Below are 16,607 nucleotides of genomic sequence, written 5' to 3' on the forward strand. Positions count from 1 at the left end.
ACCAAACTGAATCCATTGCTATTGAGTCGATTCTGACTCATAGCGACCCTGTAGGGTAGAGGAGAACTGCCCCATAGGGTTTCCAAGGAAAGGCTGGTGAATTCTAACTGCCGACCTTTTGATTAGTAGCTGAACCTTTAACCACTGTGCTACCACAGCTCCAGGAGGAAGTATGTTGTTGTTGTTAGGTGCCATCGAGTCAGTTTCCGCTCATAACGACCCTGTGTACAACAGAACAAAACACTGCTTGGTCCTGCGTCATCCTCAAAATCGTTGCTATGCTTGAGCCCATTGTTGCAGGCACTGTGTCAATCCATCTCGTCAAGGGTCTGAAATAATAATTTCCCAATAACCTTTACCCATTAGAAAGGAGGTAAAGGAAATTATCTGGGTGATGAAGGACAAGTATTGGGAAAGAATAATGAATGTAGAGAGGCCAAAAATAAATAATGAACTTATTGCATTTCATGTCATGCTTAGCGGTTTGAGCATCATTTTTTGGGACAGTGCAAATTCACTTTTCACCAGAGGGGGGTGCTACATGATTAAACGTCATTGGATTTTATTTGAGAATGCAATTCTCACTCTAAACACTTTTTTGAAAGGATAGTCTTCCTGAATGCTTTTTTCGTGGATGAAATTAGCAAACTGTCCATTTAGTTGTAATTGCAGTAGACCTAAGATATATATGTCTTCAAAGACTAAACAGTTATAACATTTTCACTGAAGAATAATTAACATTTAACTTAATCATGTTCTTATTCATTTTTATGTACAATGGATTATGTTAAGTACTATCCTTGCTTGAAATGGCAGTATTTTATTGACTAATGATGCCATGAAATGTAATCCTTAAATATCTAAGAAAATTGGATATATTTTATTTAGTTAGCTGATATTAGTAAATGTAATGAAGATAGTCTAAGTTAGTCTTAAAAATGATTAGTTAGCATACATGAGAGCAAAAACAGAAAATGTATGAAGATGCTCATTGTCTCTGCTTACTTGGTTGTTTTTGAAACATGTATGACAGTTGTCTTAGAGTATGTCTGGACTCCATTTATCACTTTCCTAATCCAAACATTACTGAAAAGACAGACCTGTTTGGAAGGGTAGGGCAGAAGGTGAAATTAAATAATGTGTACTGAGAGCAAATGGCATGCAATGAGAGATTCACTCTAATTCTGGAATTTCTGCACCAGTGTTTTGTTTTGCTGTTGACTGAAAGAGCTGACTGTCATGGTCTGTTTTATGATCTGAGTGTATTTTTAGAACTCTGTACATGTGGTGCCTCAGAAGAAAGGCCTGGCAGTCTGCCTCCAAAAAGTCATCCATTGAGAACCCTCTGGAGCACAGTTCTGCTCTGACACACATGGGGTTGTCATGAGTCGGAATCAACTCAGAGGCAACTGCTAATTGGTGTGCATGTGGCAAGGCAGTATTTTTCTGAGTACCCATGTGATGATATAAGCTAAAAGAAGTGAAAAACATGACTCAGTAGAGTTGTATCTCCTAGAAGCTCAAAGTCAGTTACAAATGGGATCATTCCCTGAGGAGACCATAATCAATTTCCAAAACTAGGAGCCTAACTACCTTTACCACTTTAGAGGGGACAGAAACCTTTAAACTTCACCATCACCCCATGATCATACAAATAATAACTGCATCTCTTTTTTACATATAAGATTCAAGTGAAGCTTTTTTGTTTTTATGAGAATTCTTGGTGTGTAAATAATAGTCAACTCGGTTTGCCTCTTTTTCAGACCTTATGCCAGTATAAATTTGATTTTCTTCAAGAACTATGTCAGCACGAACATTTTATTCCTCTGTGTCTCCCCATACGATCAGCAAACATTCCAGGTAATAATCCTCAGAATTTTCTTTGGTTCCTACAAAAAAACACTTTGTTAGTTTGCTTGTTTTGCTGTTTGTTTGTTGTTGTTTTCTGTTTCCCCGATCATAGTTCTGTCTGAAGGTACTCATCAGCTTCAGACCCAGGCAGTCAGATTAAAATGTGGAGGTCATTGGCATGCAGTAATGAAGACAGCTCTACGTTTCTCAAGTTTTGCCTCTGTTTCTCTGTTCATTAAAGAGAAGGCCAACAAAATTATAAAACTGACCATTGTAAGTCAAAGGATTTTAACCTAGAGCCATACTGTCTTTCACCATACTGGCCTCCAAAGAGACAGATTTCCTTTGATTTGAGATATATAATTACAGGGAGAAGAAGTTGTACTTTGTGCCTATAAACTGATTTAACATGATCTGTTAATATGTGCACTTATGTTAGAATGCAGTTACTAAAAATGAGTCGTATAAAGAAATTTGGTACTTTGCAAGGAAGGTAGAAAATAGGGAGGAAGGGAGGAAAAGAAGAGGGAGAGGGTGTAAAAGGGAGAGAGGGAGGCTGAGAGAATGGGGCATTGCAAATACTGATACCTCTGGACCAGAGAGAGGGAGGGGTTTGGTGTGCAGGTAAGGATGAGGTTTCATGTGTTGTTGATTATGCTTACTATGGCTTAAATAATCAACAGAAAATATTTTCATTTATTACTTTTGTAAAAAATGATATACATATGTGTGTGTGAGTGTGTGTGTGTGTGTGTGTGTGTGTGTATCTACCTATGGGGCAGTTCCGCTCTGTCACTTTGGGTTGCTATGAATCAGAATGGACTCAACAGCATCCAACAACAATAGTACACATATATATATATATATATATATATATGAAGATCATGGTAGAGAATGATCAACACCTGTCTAAACACCGGAAATGAAGCAAACATCAAGATACAAAGAGAATTCTAAAATGATTTAGGAACTTGAAATACTTTATTTACTTCTAAGCAGTGAGCAGACTATTCACAATGAGCAGTTTTAATGAAAAGCAGAAACTAAGATGGTAAAGAGTCCTTTATTATAGCTTGCACTAAATATTTGGAGGGAAAAGATGGCAAAGTAAGTTATCAAGCCTATAAAATTTCACCATTTAAATCTTAAATATAAACTATATACATTATTCCATTTTTTTTCTAATTTGTGAAACACAGTTAATGAAAATGCCTTAATAGAGAAAAAAGTAGAAATGATATTTTGAACAATAAAATTTTCAGATTTTTGTTTTGTATTTGTATGTGGTTTTGTTTTTCAAACTAGTAGCGAGTTATTGCTAGGTTAGCTAAGCTGGTTAAGATACTCAAGAGAACCAAACCTGTATTTGTTTACTTTGATATCAGTTGTTAGATATTTGTCAGTAGCTCAGAAGAAGACCTGATAGTGCCTTTCTGATATTATAAAGAGTGAAAATTGAAATATTTTTTCATAGCAAGCAAGTTTCTAGTTAAAAATAAAAAAAATAGCTGCTCATGTGGAAAGCTAAGAATGACAGTAATTCTGTATATGACATTCTTTTTTAGGAAATCAAATAAACAACCCAAGGCTTTCTTCTTGGAAAACAAAGGAATATTGAAGACACACACTTACATTTTAGAACAATGTATTTTCATTTTCCAATATAAATAATGCTTAGTTAATAAATGCATGTGTGTATCTGAATATGTATATATTCAATCTTTTTATTTATTTATGTGAAATCTAGATCCTTTGACACCATCGGAATCAATTCAAGAGTTACATGCATCGGGTAAATAATGATACTTTATATTATATTATCTAAATATTAATAATTGTATCATAATCCAATAATATTGATAAACATAGATACTGAGAAATCCAGTGAGAGATGTCAGCTGTGTCTACAAATTTCCAGTTTCCAGGTGCTAATAAATAACAACATATTTAATGTCATATAGGCAAGATATCCAGAAAGTTGACTGAACTTTTTTTCTTTTCACATATAATTTGATGATTCCATAATTTGTATTCTATCATATTTTGTTTTCCAGCATTTAAGATTTTTTAATTCCCCAAAGCATCTAAAATTTATATAACTTGCTAATTCAGTGTAACTTGTTTTCTGTGGTATATTTCTTTTCCAGATTGAGATTGCTAGTATCATATAAGCTTCTTTTTACCTGAAACAGATTAAATACTTAAAGTAGTTGGGATAAACTTTTTTCTCTAGCCCAAGATTGGGGATGTAAAAATTTTGCTCCATTTCTGGCCCCTCCATATTACTTACAATTTCACTGAGGAAGTTTTTTTTTTTTTTTTACCTGAAGCCTTTTGACCTTTAATAAATTAATAAAGCATAAGTCTAATGGGACCACTGATCTCATGCTTCCTAAACTTCCACATTCAGTGGCATCTTGGTGGGCTGAAAAAGTCAATAAATTTAATTTGTTCCAGGTCAGTTGTGAACTGGAATATTCTGGTTCATTATACTAATTATAACTACCTTATGGGTTGTCTTGAAGATTAAATGGAATAATGTGTATAAAATACTTAACCTAGTCCTGGCACAAAATATGTGTTCTGTAAGTGGGAGCTAGTTATATATATTCAGAAGAAAGGCCTGATGATCTGCTTCTAAAAAATCAACCACTAAATACCCTATGGAGCACAGTTCCAGTCTAACACATGGGGGGTCTCCATGAGTTGGAGTCAACTTTGCTGCAACTGTTTTTTGTTTGTTTGTTTTAGTTATATACATATGTATATAGTTACATAGTTATATTTAGAGTCCTAGTGGCACAGTAGTTGAGTTCAGCTTGGCTGCTAGCCAAAAGGCCAGCAGGTCGAGTCCACCAGCCACTCCTTGGAAACCCTACTGGGCAGTTCTACTCTGTCCTATAGGATTGCCATAAGTCAGAATTGACTCGACGACAACAGGTTTGGTTTTTGGTTTTATAGTTATATTTAGTTTCATGTATATATGTGTGTATATATATGTACACACACATACATGAAGCACATTGAACAATTCTGAGTAAATCCATTATTTCTAGAAATTTTAACATTCTTTTCTCCATAATTCAGGGTCAGCATTTTGCAGACCCCCTTGGTTTTACTCTCTCCTCCTCCCTCACTTTCTTCAGCCATCTTGTCCTGGAGAGTTTGCTTCCACCATTCAGTTCCTACCATCCCAGCCCCAGACCCTGTTTCTTCACTTCTCCCCTCTTCCATGGCTGCAGACTTGTTTGTTGTAACCCTCACCGTGTCTCCCTACAGTCAAATTCATTTACATTCTGCTGCCATTTTAATAAATTAATGAAGCACAAGTCTAATCAGACAACTAATCTCAAATACAACTAATGACTTGCTATTTCCTACAGAAGTAAGTGAAAATGGTGGAGGAACCTAAACACAGGCTAAGGAATTTGCACCTAGGCCTCTCCGTCATCCAGCTCCAACCTCTCTCTCAAGCCTGAATTCTCATCACTCTTCTTTTGGACACTGTGCTTACTAATCCAACACATACGTAGACTTTCAGAACTCTGGGCCGTCATAACCTCTATCCCTTCTCCTACTCGTCTTCTGCCCACTGCCTTCATCTGCTCTCACGAATCTGTTATCTCCAAGCCCTACCCATCCTCAAAGGCCCATCTCTAAACCTTCCACCCAGTAACATTTCCTGATCCCTCTAGACAGAAAATATATTTTTCTCCTCTCAATTCCAGTAATACTGTATACTGTCTGCTTTTATGGAATTTAACAATTAACATCATGTATGATTTGTATGTGTGTTTCAGTACACAGCATATCAGTCTATCTTATTGAATACTCATTGAGGACCCGACACATGTCTTATCTCTGTAGCAAGACTGTACTACTGAATCTCTCCTAGTAGTGGGAGAGGTTGATAGTAGTTGATTGATAAGTATGTCTTAATTTAAAAGCGATCATTTGATTTTCAGTAACTTCAGTTTTTTACTATCTTCCCCCAAAGATATGCCTGAATATTCAGTCACAAATGAATTTTGCCGCAAACACTTCTTAATTGGAATTCTGCTCCGAGAAGTTGGCTTTGCTCTGCAGGAAGACCAAGATATCAGGCACTTAGCTTTAGCTGTCCTAAAAAATCTGATGGCTAAGCATTCATTTGATGATCGATACAAAGAACCAGTAAGTGATCTTCCATTCTCCCTTCCCTAAACGCCGTTTAATGGCTCACCGCATTAAATGCATATAAAACCTCTAAGCTTATTGATTTTTATGTGAATAATTTCTCTTGGCTACGACTTCACCTAGGAAAAGCATTCCCAGATAGCAAGTTTATATATGCCCCTCTATGGCATGCTTCTGGACAATATGCCAAGGATTTACCTGAAGGACCTGTATCCTTTTGCCGTTAATACATCGAATCAGGTAACTTGCATCATATTTCAAAATATTATTTTAATGAAGAGTTTGCCTTTGTTATATGTTTGCCCTGGATAAGCATTTTCCTCCAATAGTGAGCAAACTAGGGATTAAACAATACTCTTGCAAGGTCTTTTGAGATGTTTCAATCAGTGTCATTTGCTCTAGATTAGTCACCTTCCTCCTAGTCCATCTCTCCAGTATTATTATTATTGTTTTCATTCTTCACTCTTTTTCTGCCCACCTTCGACATTGCTCCAGCTTTACCAGATGCCTTTGTTACATTCGCAGCCCCATGTCCTTTCTACACTGCCTTCCTGCCCACCTGTGTCAGTGTAGCCAAGTGCTTTATTTGCAGTCACAGCCCCAGGGTGGCCCATTTGGCATCCATACTCCACTGAGTTGTTGTAATGACCATACAACATCCTACTTGAGATCTGTTGCCTGTGTTCAAATCCCAGACAAATTAACACCATGTTGAATGCAGTAACTATGGAAGATATTACCATCCAGCAATTAGGAGCTATGCTTTGGAATTTTTTTTTTTTTCCAAATCCCAGTACACTCCATTACTATCTGTGTGACTTTATCCAACCTCTTTAAGATTTCATTTCCTTTTTATAAAATGGGATAAAGTACCTACATCCCAGGATTATTATGAGGACTAAATTGTATCATGGAAAATACTTGTCGTAGAGCCTGGCATATAGCAAGTATTTAAAATCTGGTTCTTAGTTATAGTAATATACATAATATAATCCATGAAAATAATATTGTATAATATAAACCATGAATATCTCAATAAGCATGCCAGCCATTTAGTCTCTGTCTAAAAGATAGTTTATACTACATTGTTTAAAAAAAAAAGAATCACATAAGAGATCACATTGTGTTTAACAGTATGGTTTTGACTATATTCATTTTCATTGCCTACATTGGCAGAAGACCTTTGCTAGAATATAAAAGATCAAGTTAAATATTATCTAATTGAAAGTGTAATGAAGAAGGCATGAGGGGATTTTCAATTTGACATTTTGTGATCTCCATTTGTCTTTTCTGTGCTTTGAATACAGGGGTCTAGAGATGACCTAAGCACCAACGGTGGATTTCAAACTCAGACAACTGTGAAGCATAACTCTGTGGATACATCATTCTCTAAAGATGTTTTAAATTCTATAGCAGGTACATGAGGCCTCTAAGAACACTTGTGTTTAACACCATCCGTGTTTATATTGTGTATATCATCGTGCCTTTTACCCAATCCATAATTCATTATGAAAAATCTATATGGTAAAGTGTACTACCTTTATACAGCTAAGTAATGCTCTTTACATGTTTCTTTGAATGCCATCCAGTGATTTGATTTAGTCTTCTTTTTTAACTTGGTTTTAGGAGCAATCTACTTGGATGTTAACAAATTGCTTCATTCTGGACGCAGTCTTTAACTTTTCACTGTATACAGCCTTTTAAAATACAATAGCTCTTGAACTTCAAAGAATATTTTTAAGAACTATTTTGGAAATGTCACTTTAACTTCTCAGAGACTGTCAAAAGTTGAAACCCCTTCCTCAAAAGTATCCTTATGAACTTCTATTAAATCATTTAAAACAGGAAATATCTTTCTTTAAAAAGCTTTTAAAGAAACAAAAGGGACAAGTCTTACTTTTTTTTCTCCATTTATAACGGTCTAAATTTTCCAAAGTCCTTATTGCTGACATCACTGTTATAATAAAGTGATACATATCTTTTTGTATTTATTTTATTTTGTTGTTGAGAATATACACAGTAGAACAACATCAATTCAACAATTTCTACATGTACAATTAAGTGACATTGATTGCATTCTTCAAGTTGTGCAGCCATTCTCACACTCCTTTATTAGAATTATTCCTCCCCCATTAGCATAAACTCACTACTGCCGAAGTTTCCTCTCTAATCTTTCGAGTTGCTGTTGTCAGTTTGATCCCATATAGATAATTCTTAAAAGAACATAATGCACAAGGCAGACATTCTTTGCTAATTAAGCTAAATATTGTTTGGTTTAAAGAAGATTTCAGGGGGATATCTTTGGTTTAAGGTTTAAAGATTATCTCAGGGTAGTAGTTTTGGGGGTTCATCCAGCCTCCATGGCTCCAGAGGGTCTGGATTCTATGAAAATGTTCAATTCTGTTCTGCATATTCCCCCTTTTGATCAAGATTTTTCTATACAAAAAATGATGCATTGCATAATGCAATCTCAGAGTGTCCTGTTAATCTTCCACAACACTTCTACCATGTCAATAATCAACATCTTTTTGGTTTATCATTTTACTTTTTTTTTTTTTTGTACTCATACGTCTCATTACCATGTGTGTGCTGTGGCTTGTGTTTACAGCATTTTCATCAATAGCTATTTCTACAGTGAACCATGCTGATTCCAGAGTATCGTTAGCAAGTCTTGACTCCAATCCAAGTACCAATGAAAAAAGCAGTGAGAAGACTGACAATTGTGAAAAGGTATAACTTTCCCCCGAAAACTTACGCCATTATTACAAGTCAGAAATCTCTCACTCTTACTCAATCCTTCTTGCTTCTTTAATTCCATAGATCCCAAGACCATTGTCTTTGATAGGCTCAACTCTTCGATTTGACAAGTTAGATCAAGCAGAAACCCGGAGTCTTCTTATGTGTTTTCTTCACATTATGAAAACGATTTCAGAGGGTAAAAAGAGCTCTTACAGAAAATAAATTTTCAAAAAGAAAAAGAATACTTTGAATTTCATAGAGTCTCATGCTATTTGGTATTTGCTTTCAGAGACTCTGATCGCCTACTGGCAAAGAGCACCCAGTCCAGAGGTGTCCGACTTCTTCAGCATCTTGGAGTGAGTTTTAGAGTTGATTAGATAATATTTTTTTCCTAGAACCTTCAAAATAATTCATTATATCGCTCTTCAGTCTAAGTACCTATTTGATGAATTGTCTTTAAATAATAAGGCATAAAAGATTTAAAAAAAATGTAATGTTTTTCTTTTGGATGAACAGTTTATACAAATAAAAGAGCATAAATAATTGAACTTGACCCTCTTTTCTTTCTAGTGTTTGTCTTCAAAATTTCAGATACCTAGGAAAACGTAATATAATAAGGTAAAGACTTTAAATTCCAGCAGAATAAACTTATCTTTAAAAATAATTATGATGTATGTTTATATATCAGGTTAGACATTTAAATGTATGGTAGAAATCTTAAAATGCCAATAAGAATTGTTAGGTTGACCTCACCTGACAAATATAAGTTCAAAGATTTCCCTATATCCATTATAGACCTTGGAATGTTTACATTTATGTAGGGGGAAAACCATAAAAACACACATTTCTAAAAGGAAATCATATTTCATGCATCTTCTGAACTGTTTTATCTATCATTATATGAATACAGCTTAGAAGATACCTATTTCAGAAAATACATACTTCCAATAAACAGACAAACAGAAAAATAATCTGGACAAACTGTGAGAGACCAGAAAGGCTCAAGCCCCTTCACGAAGCCCGAATTCCCCATTTCTAGAAGAAGTTATTATTTTATTTTTCATTAAATGTGAAATATTTCATTGTTCAACAATTGCTTTGCCAATTCTCTTTATATATATATATATATATGTTACATATATAAAGTGTTTATGTAAATTATAAAGTGTTTGTATAAATTGTAAACATTGAGCTATGATTAAAACTTCAGTTTTCCTTGCAGAAAAATCGCTGCTGCATTTAAATTTGTACAGTCCACCCAGAATAATGGAACTCTCAAAGGATCAAATCCTTCCTGCCAGACATCAGGTCTCTTGTCACAATGGTAATGTTACATTCGTTTGATATTTAAAATGATGGCTGTGTGTGTGTGTGTGTGTGTGTGTGTGTATTTGTTTCAAACCAAATGCAGATTTCATATGTCTCTATATGTTTATCTGAAGAAACTTCTTAGATACTTCCTTATCTGCCCCACTAGCTTATAAAGACCCAAGGATTATGCCTTATTTGCATTTGCCCCACAGCACAATGCCTTTCATAGAATGAGGGTTAATAAATATTTAAGTTTAATTGAACCTGAAAAGGAAGACATAATTCTAGTAAATGCCTCTTTTAATGTTTGCTAATCTGGTGACAAAGCAAAATGTGGGGTCATGCCTCCCCATTCATTTTCAGTAATTGTAATATTTTAGCAAGGTGCTTAAAGCAGCAATTGATTTTAAAGGGTCAAAAGCCAGTGAGCAAGCGTGCATGATCCTTAAGCTCACTTTAGATTTCCTAGTCATTAAATTGACCTGACTAGCAAATACGCCCTGGAACCATCCTTCAGTAGCTTACCTGATGGGAAACATTTGGCCTGAAATCTTATCTTAAACTTCCTCTGGGTCTAGTAAGTACTAATTCTTTGCTAAAATGTTTCCCAGTCTGATTTATTCTTCCCACAGGTATCATCATAATATATAATATGAAAATAGTGATATTTTAGAAACAGTTTTAGAATGAAATAAGAAAGTGGTATATAGCCAATAAATTGAAAAATAATTTTTGTCTATCTGTCCACGAGGGCCCCTTAAAATTGCTGTCTTGTGAGAAAGTAGAGGAAAATATGTAATGGGCATATTTTGAAAATGGTAGTATAATAAAAAGCCCATTGCTGTCCAGTCAATTCTGACTCATAGTGACCCTATAGGACAGAGTAGAACTGCCCCATAGGGTTTCCAAGATGCAGCTGGTGGATTTGAATTGCTGACCTTTTTGGTTAACAGCCCTAGCTCTGTAGCTCTCAACCACTGTGCCACCAGGGCTCCAGTAATATAATAGAGGAATGTAAAGAATTATTTTGTGCATTTGATAACAATAGTTAATAAACCCTGTGGCCACTTCAGTTCTGTAGATGTCTTGTGGGTTGGATTTCAAGGTCCTTGTGGACCGTCTGGACAAGTCCTAGTATTCTTGCTCCTCACCTACTGGAAACCTGGCCTTTTCCTCCAGGAGAACCAAATGGAACTTGACTCAAAACCTGGAAATAAAGCAGTTTCTATGGTCCAAGTCAGACATCCCAGAATCCATTATCCCTAACAGCTTCAGAGCTACACGCAAACTCCCCTGGCTACTGAAATCAAAGTAATATCTCCTGGGTCTCAAGGCATCTAGACCCTTTGAGCCAAAACCAAATAAGCTTTGAAGAACATGACAAAGATAGCAGTTGCTTCTTTGTCAGACTTGACTCTTCAGGGATCTCCTCTTCTTGCTTTCCTCACAGAAGTGTTTTTATGAGTAGTTTACATGACAGCAAATATCTCAAGAATTATCAACCTATTATCTTGGCCAAGTGGTAGTTGAAATTCCAATATTTAAATTGGAAATAGGAAGTACAGCCGATCCTTATTAGTCACGAATTCTGTATTTGTGAATTCACCTACTCACTAACATTTATTTATAATCCCCAAATCATTGCTTGTGGAGCTTTCGTGGTCGCTCATAGATATGCGCATGTTGTTGTTCGGTGCTGTTGAATCGCTTCTGACTCAGCAACCCTGTGCACAACAGAAGGGAACATTGCCCCGTCCTGCACCGTCCTCACAATCATTGCTGTTCGAGCCCATTGTTGAAATGACTGTGTCAGTTCATTTTGTTGAGGGTCTTCCTCTTTTTCTCTGACCCTCTACCTTACCAAGCTGAGGTCATATAAGGTGGCACTATGCCTTCTTGCTTCATCTCTCATACAGTAAACAAGTGTCTTTTTTGCAGTCTGTTTAGTACCATATTTTTGTGCTGTTTGGTGGCGATTTTGCTTTTTAAAATGGCCCCAACACACAGTGCCGTAGTGCTTGCTGTCTGGTGTTCCTGAGCACAAGAAGGCTATGATGCGTCTTACAGAGAAAATATATGCGTTAGATAAACTTCATTCAGGAATGAGTTACAGTGCTGTTGGCACTGAGTTCAATGTTAATGAATCATCAATATTAAATATCTCTTAAACAAAAACACACAAAGAGAAATAAAACAAGATTACATATTGATTACTTGATGAAAATGTGACCAGAGGCTTGCAAGTCCCTAATCCCGTATTTCCCCAAGAGTAATGGTTCACTATTTGCTAATTCATTGTTTGCAGTGACTTTATAGAACACAAGTACCACGAGTAATGAGAGTCAACTGTAATTCCTACTTCCGCAATAAACACTGGCTAATTTTCCCAGCTGGAAATGCCATGGGGCATTGAAAATGAAGCCACTGCAGGCCCCTGTTGGTGCCCTCTGAAAGAGGCAGCCCCCCAGCCGCAGAGGCCACTCAGCTACCTCCCCACAATGAATGAGCACATGTCAGCTTCCCCTGCAGACATGCCACAAACAGAACAATGAATTGTGACGATTCCAAATACAAAGAAATAGGAAAGCAAGTGTTATTTTACACCAGATCTTACTTTTTACTCTTTAAAAAGAATTTGATGTAAGTGAGCTATAGACAATATTGCGTTTTTAAATGTATCTGCCACCGTGTCTTCCTCATCAGCCCATAGTCAACTTAACTTCTAATGGCCTTTCTTTGTAAAAACATTTACATGTCAAGAATGTTCATGGAGTCCCATAATTTTATTAAGTAATAATGCATATGTCTGAAAAGATTTAAATTGTCTCTTATTCTGTTTTATCCTTCTGAATCCTGTTTTGGCTTAGATAAAATTTCTCCAAAAGTATTTTTAAAAGTCCATTTTGCCAAGTCTCCTGTTATTAACCTTTTTAATAACAAATCTCTATTCAAATTATTATTTTTATATATTTGACTAACTCTAGAATATTTGAATGAACATTTGGATATGATATCCCCAGATTTCTTTAACGATGTTTCTTATTTAATTTTCAGGATGCATACCACTACCAGTCATGAAGGACATAAGCAGCATAGATCACAAACTTTACCTATAATTCGAGGCAAAAATGCACTTTCTAACCCCAAACTCTTACAGATGTTAGACAATACCATGACCAGTAAGTAGACCAGAAATGATAGAATCTAAGTGGTTACCAGTTTTCCTCTAGATGTGCGTAAGGCATAAATGCATTATAGTGTTCCAGAAATGTAAAGAATGTTGTTTAAACACTGAAACCGTGCTTTGAAGGCTTGCTGTAGCCCTGGGAATCTTTCTCAGGGGAGAGAACCATCAAGGCATAGTTAACAAAAATGTAATGCTCTTCTAGGGAAGAGGAGAAAATGGTTCAAAAGGCAATACTTCCAAAATTATGTTCTTGGTGTAAGAATATTATACCTGGAAACAAGTGACTTTTGATATTAGGAAGCTTCACATAGGTTTCTTCTCAGAGACCAACTGGTTTGGATTTTTGGTTTATGTGGGCCTATTGAAACTAGGTTATTACTGTCTAGTCAGTAGGAAGAGGTAAATTTGTCCCTTCCCTGGAAACAGTAAGCATGACATCTTGAATCCAGTTGATGCACACATTCCAGCTCATGAATGAGAGAAAATGGGGCCTAGTGTTTCACAGCATGTGAATGTTATCAGTTATGGACACATGGACTATATGAAGAATAACGTGGCATCAGGATTGGTGGAAGACTCATTACCAATCTGTATTATGCAGATGACACAACCTTGCTTGCTGAAAGTGAAGAGGACTTGAAGCACTTATGATGAAAATCAAAGACTACAGCCTTCAGTAGGATTATACCTCAACATAAAGAAAACAAAAATCCTGACAACTAGACAAATAAGCAACATCATGATAAACGGAGAAAACAGTGAAGTTGTCAAGGATTTCATTTTACTCCGATCCACAAACAATGCCCATGAAAGCAGCAGTCAAGAAATCAAATGACATGTTGAATTTGGCAAATCTGTTGCAAAAGATCTCTTTAAAGTGTTAAAAGATGTCCGTTTGAGGACTAAGATGTACCTAACCCAAGCCATGGTATTTTCATTTGCCTCGTATGCATGCAAAAGCTGGACAAGGAGTAAAGAAGACTGAAGAAGAGTTAATGGCTTTGAATTAAGATGTTTGAGAAGAATATACTATGGACTGCCAGAAGAATGAAAAAAGTCTGTCTTGGAAGAAGGACAGTCCGAATGCTCCTGGAAGCAAGGATGGAGAGACTTTGTCTCACATACTTTGGACATATTATCAGGAGGGACCAGTCCCTGGAGAAGGATATCATGCTTGGTAAAGTAGAGCGTTAGCCAAAAAGACTAACACAGTGGCTGCAACAATGGGCTCAAACATAGCAATGATTGTGAGGAGGGTCCGGGACCAGGCAGTGTTTCCTTCTGTTTTACAAAGGATCACTATGAGTCGGAATCGACTCGATGACACCTAACAACAACAACATGGAAGCATGACCCACCCAGTAACCTGGCTGAATGTGTGCCTTAACCTATTAATAATATACTTTGTGCCTTTCCAAGGGAGCTTTTAATACAGACTGTCCACTGAGACTATCCATTTAGTCTTTCACCCTGGGAGCATGGTACTTAGCCAAGTCTGATTATGGAAGAAATATGGCCCTACCAATGGCTGAACTAATGGAAAAGAACTAAGAAATAATGGGAAATAGATCATTTCTTTGGAAGCCCTACAGCTGACATATGAAAAGGGCACACTAAAGACTACCTAGTGGTTTTGTTTCAGCCAATAAGGAAATTGAACAAAAAAAAGCACTTTGATTTAATAATTATTTATTGAAATATCAGTAAACAGAATATGTTGCAGTAGAAAAAAAATCCTTTTTAAGGAACAAAGAATTGTCTTAAGAGTTATATGCACATTTTCCTTCTCCTTTTGTAGGCAACTCCAATGAAATAGATATCGTGCACCATGTGGACACTGAGGCCAATATAGCTACAGAGGTTTGCCTGACTATTCTAGACCTGTTATCCCTCTTCACCCAGGTCCACCAGGTGAGTATGATCATAATGTTTTCTGAAAAACGATAATAAAATTGGAGGTAAAAAGGCAGCCACATAAAGTGAAGAATGTGTTTGTAAAATGGTTTAGGAAATCAGTTAAACGGACCTAAGTCAAATTACCTATGAGTAGAAAACATTTTAGACATTAGATTTAGATTTTAACAGAAGTTGACTGGTTGATATACACATCTGTGTATTTCACTATTGTCAGCTAATAGACATTCTTCTTAATTTCTCTTGCTTTGCTATCAAGGAAGCTGGGCTGAGTGAGAATGTGACTCTACATTTTCAGTCTTAAAGGAGAGACAAAGTGTGTTCTGTGTTAATTTTACACCTAGATCCAAAAGGCTAGTAATGTTAAGAATAGTTTCATGTGCTTGTTTGCTGTCCGTATATCTTCTTTGGTGAAGCGATACCACTACATACCTATTAGAATGACTAAAGTTAAAAAGAATGGCCATACCAAGTTTTGTCGAGATTGTGGAGGAACTGGAACTCTCATTCAGCCAGTGGGAATGCACAATGGTACGAACACTTTGGAAAACAATATGGCGGGTTTTTGTTTTTTCTTTTTAAATACTTAAGTGAACATCTATCATGTAATCCAGCCAGTACTTACCCAAGAGAAAATGAAACATATGTCTGTATAAAAGCTTGAACAGGAATATTCATAGCAGCTTTATTTGTCATAGCCCAGACTGGAAAGAACACAAATGTCAGTCATTTGATGAATGGCTAAACCAAATGTGTTACATTATACAATAGAATATAGTTCAGCAATAAAAGGGAATTAACTACTGAGACGGGCTATAACATGGATGAATCTCCGAATAGTTATGCTGAGTGAAAGATGCCAGACAAAAAGAGGACATACTGCTTGAATCCATTTTATAAAATTTTACAAAATGCAAACTATAGAAACAGAAAGCAGATCAGTGGGATGTGGAGGAGGGCTGGTAGGGAGAGATTACAAAAAGGAATTAGAAAACTTTTGGGGATGATGGATGTGTTCATTATGTTGGTTGTGGTGATAGTTTTATGGAATATAGCTATGTCAGACTTATCAAACTGTACTTTGAATGTGTGCAGTTTATTGCATGTCAATTATACCTCAGTAAAGCTGTTAAAAAAAAATTATAGCTCAGTCAGATCAGCTCATGGAGCCAGGCTACCACATTAAGGATTGAGCCAGACAAGTTGGACCGTTGAGTACAGTATCTCCACCGAACAGCAAGGTTACACCAAGAAAGCCCTGCTTGCATATGAAATGTCAGCATGGGGGTAGACAAAGCAAAAACCGTCTTTTGATTCTTTATTGGTCTATGGAAATGTCACTCAAATCTCACACATCATAAAGGTGTTATTAGGCCTTTGAGGACCTGACCTGTCTGGAACCTCCTCTCCAGCCCAACCCTCCACACTT

At 36.3% G+C, this 16,607-nt stretch overlaps 1 protein-coding gene across 9 annotated transcripts in view; it reads left to right on the forward strand.

Annotated features, from left to right (window-relative positions):
• The window catches only part of DOCK10 (dedicator of cytokinesis 10), a 301,945-nt gene that overhangs the window by 245,903 nt on the left and 39,435 nt on the right, over positions 1–16,607 (forward strand). For 8 of the 9 annotated variants that reach the window (XR_002825555.1, XM_023740109.1, XM_004385836.3 and 5 more), the window contains 12 exons: positions 1,764–1,860; positions 3,599–3,643; positions 5,849–6,024; positions 6,151–6,267; positions 7,335–7,443; positions 8,636–8,757; positions 8,848–8,962; positions 9,056–9,122; positions 9,337–9,384; positions 9,989–10,090; positions 13,132–13,256; positions 15,063–15,175. Coding sequence is in view for 8 of the 9 variants with exons in the window: in XM_023740109.1 (XP_023595877.1) it covers positions 1,764–1,860; positions 3,599–3,643; positions 5,849–6,024; positions 6,151–6,267; positions 7,335–7,443; positions 8,636–8,757; positions 8,848–8,962; positions 9,056–9,122; positions 9,337–9,384; positions 9,989–10,090; positions 13,132–13,256; positions 15,063–15,175 (1,236 nt within the window). In the remaining variant the exon portion in view is untranslated. The remainder of the gene's footprint in view (positions 1–1,763; positions 1,861–3,598; positions 3,644–5,848; positions 6,025–6,150; positions 6,268–7,334; positions 7,444–8,635; positions 8,758–8,847; positions 8,963–9,055; positions 9,123–9,336; positions 9,385–9,988; positions 10,091–13,131; positions 13,257–15,062; positions 15,176–16,607) is intronic. The other variant, XM_023740106.1, reaches the window with a different exon arrangement.

Source organism: Trichechus manatus, unplaced genomic scaffold, assembly GCF_000243295.1.
Source record: "Trichechus manatus latirostris isolate Lorelei unplaced genomic scaffold, TriManLat1.0 scaffold00147, whole genome shotgun sequence".
NCBI classification, from domain to species: Eukaryota; Metazoa; Chordata; class Mammalia; order Sirenia; family Trichechidae; genus Trichechus; species Trichechus manatus.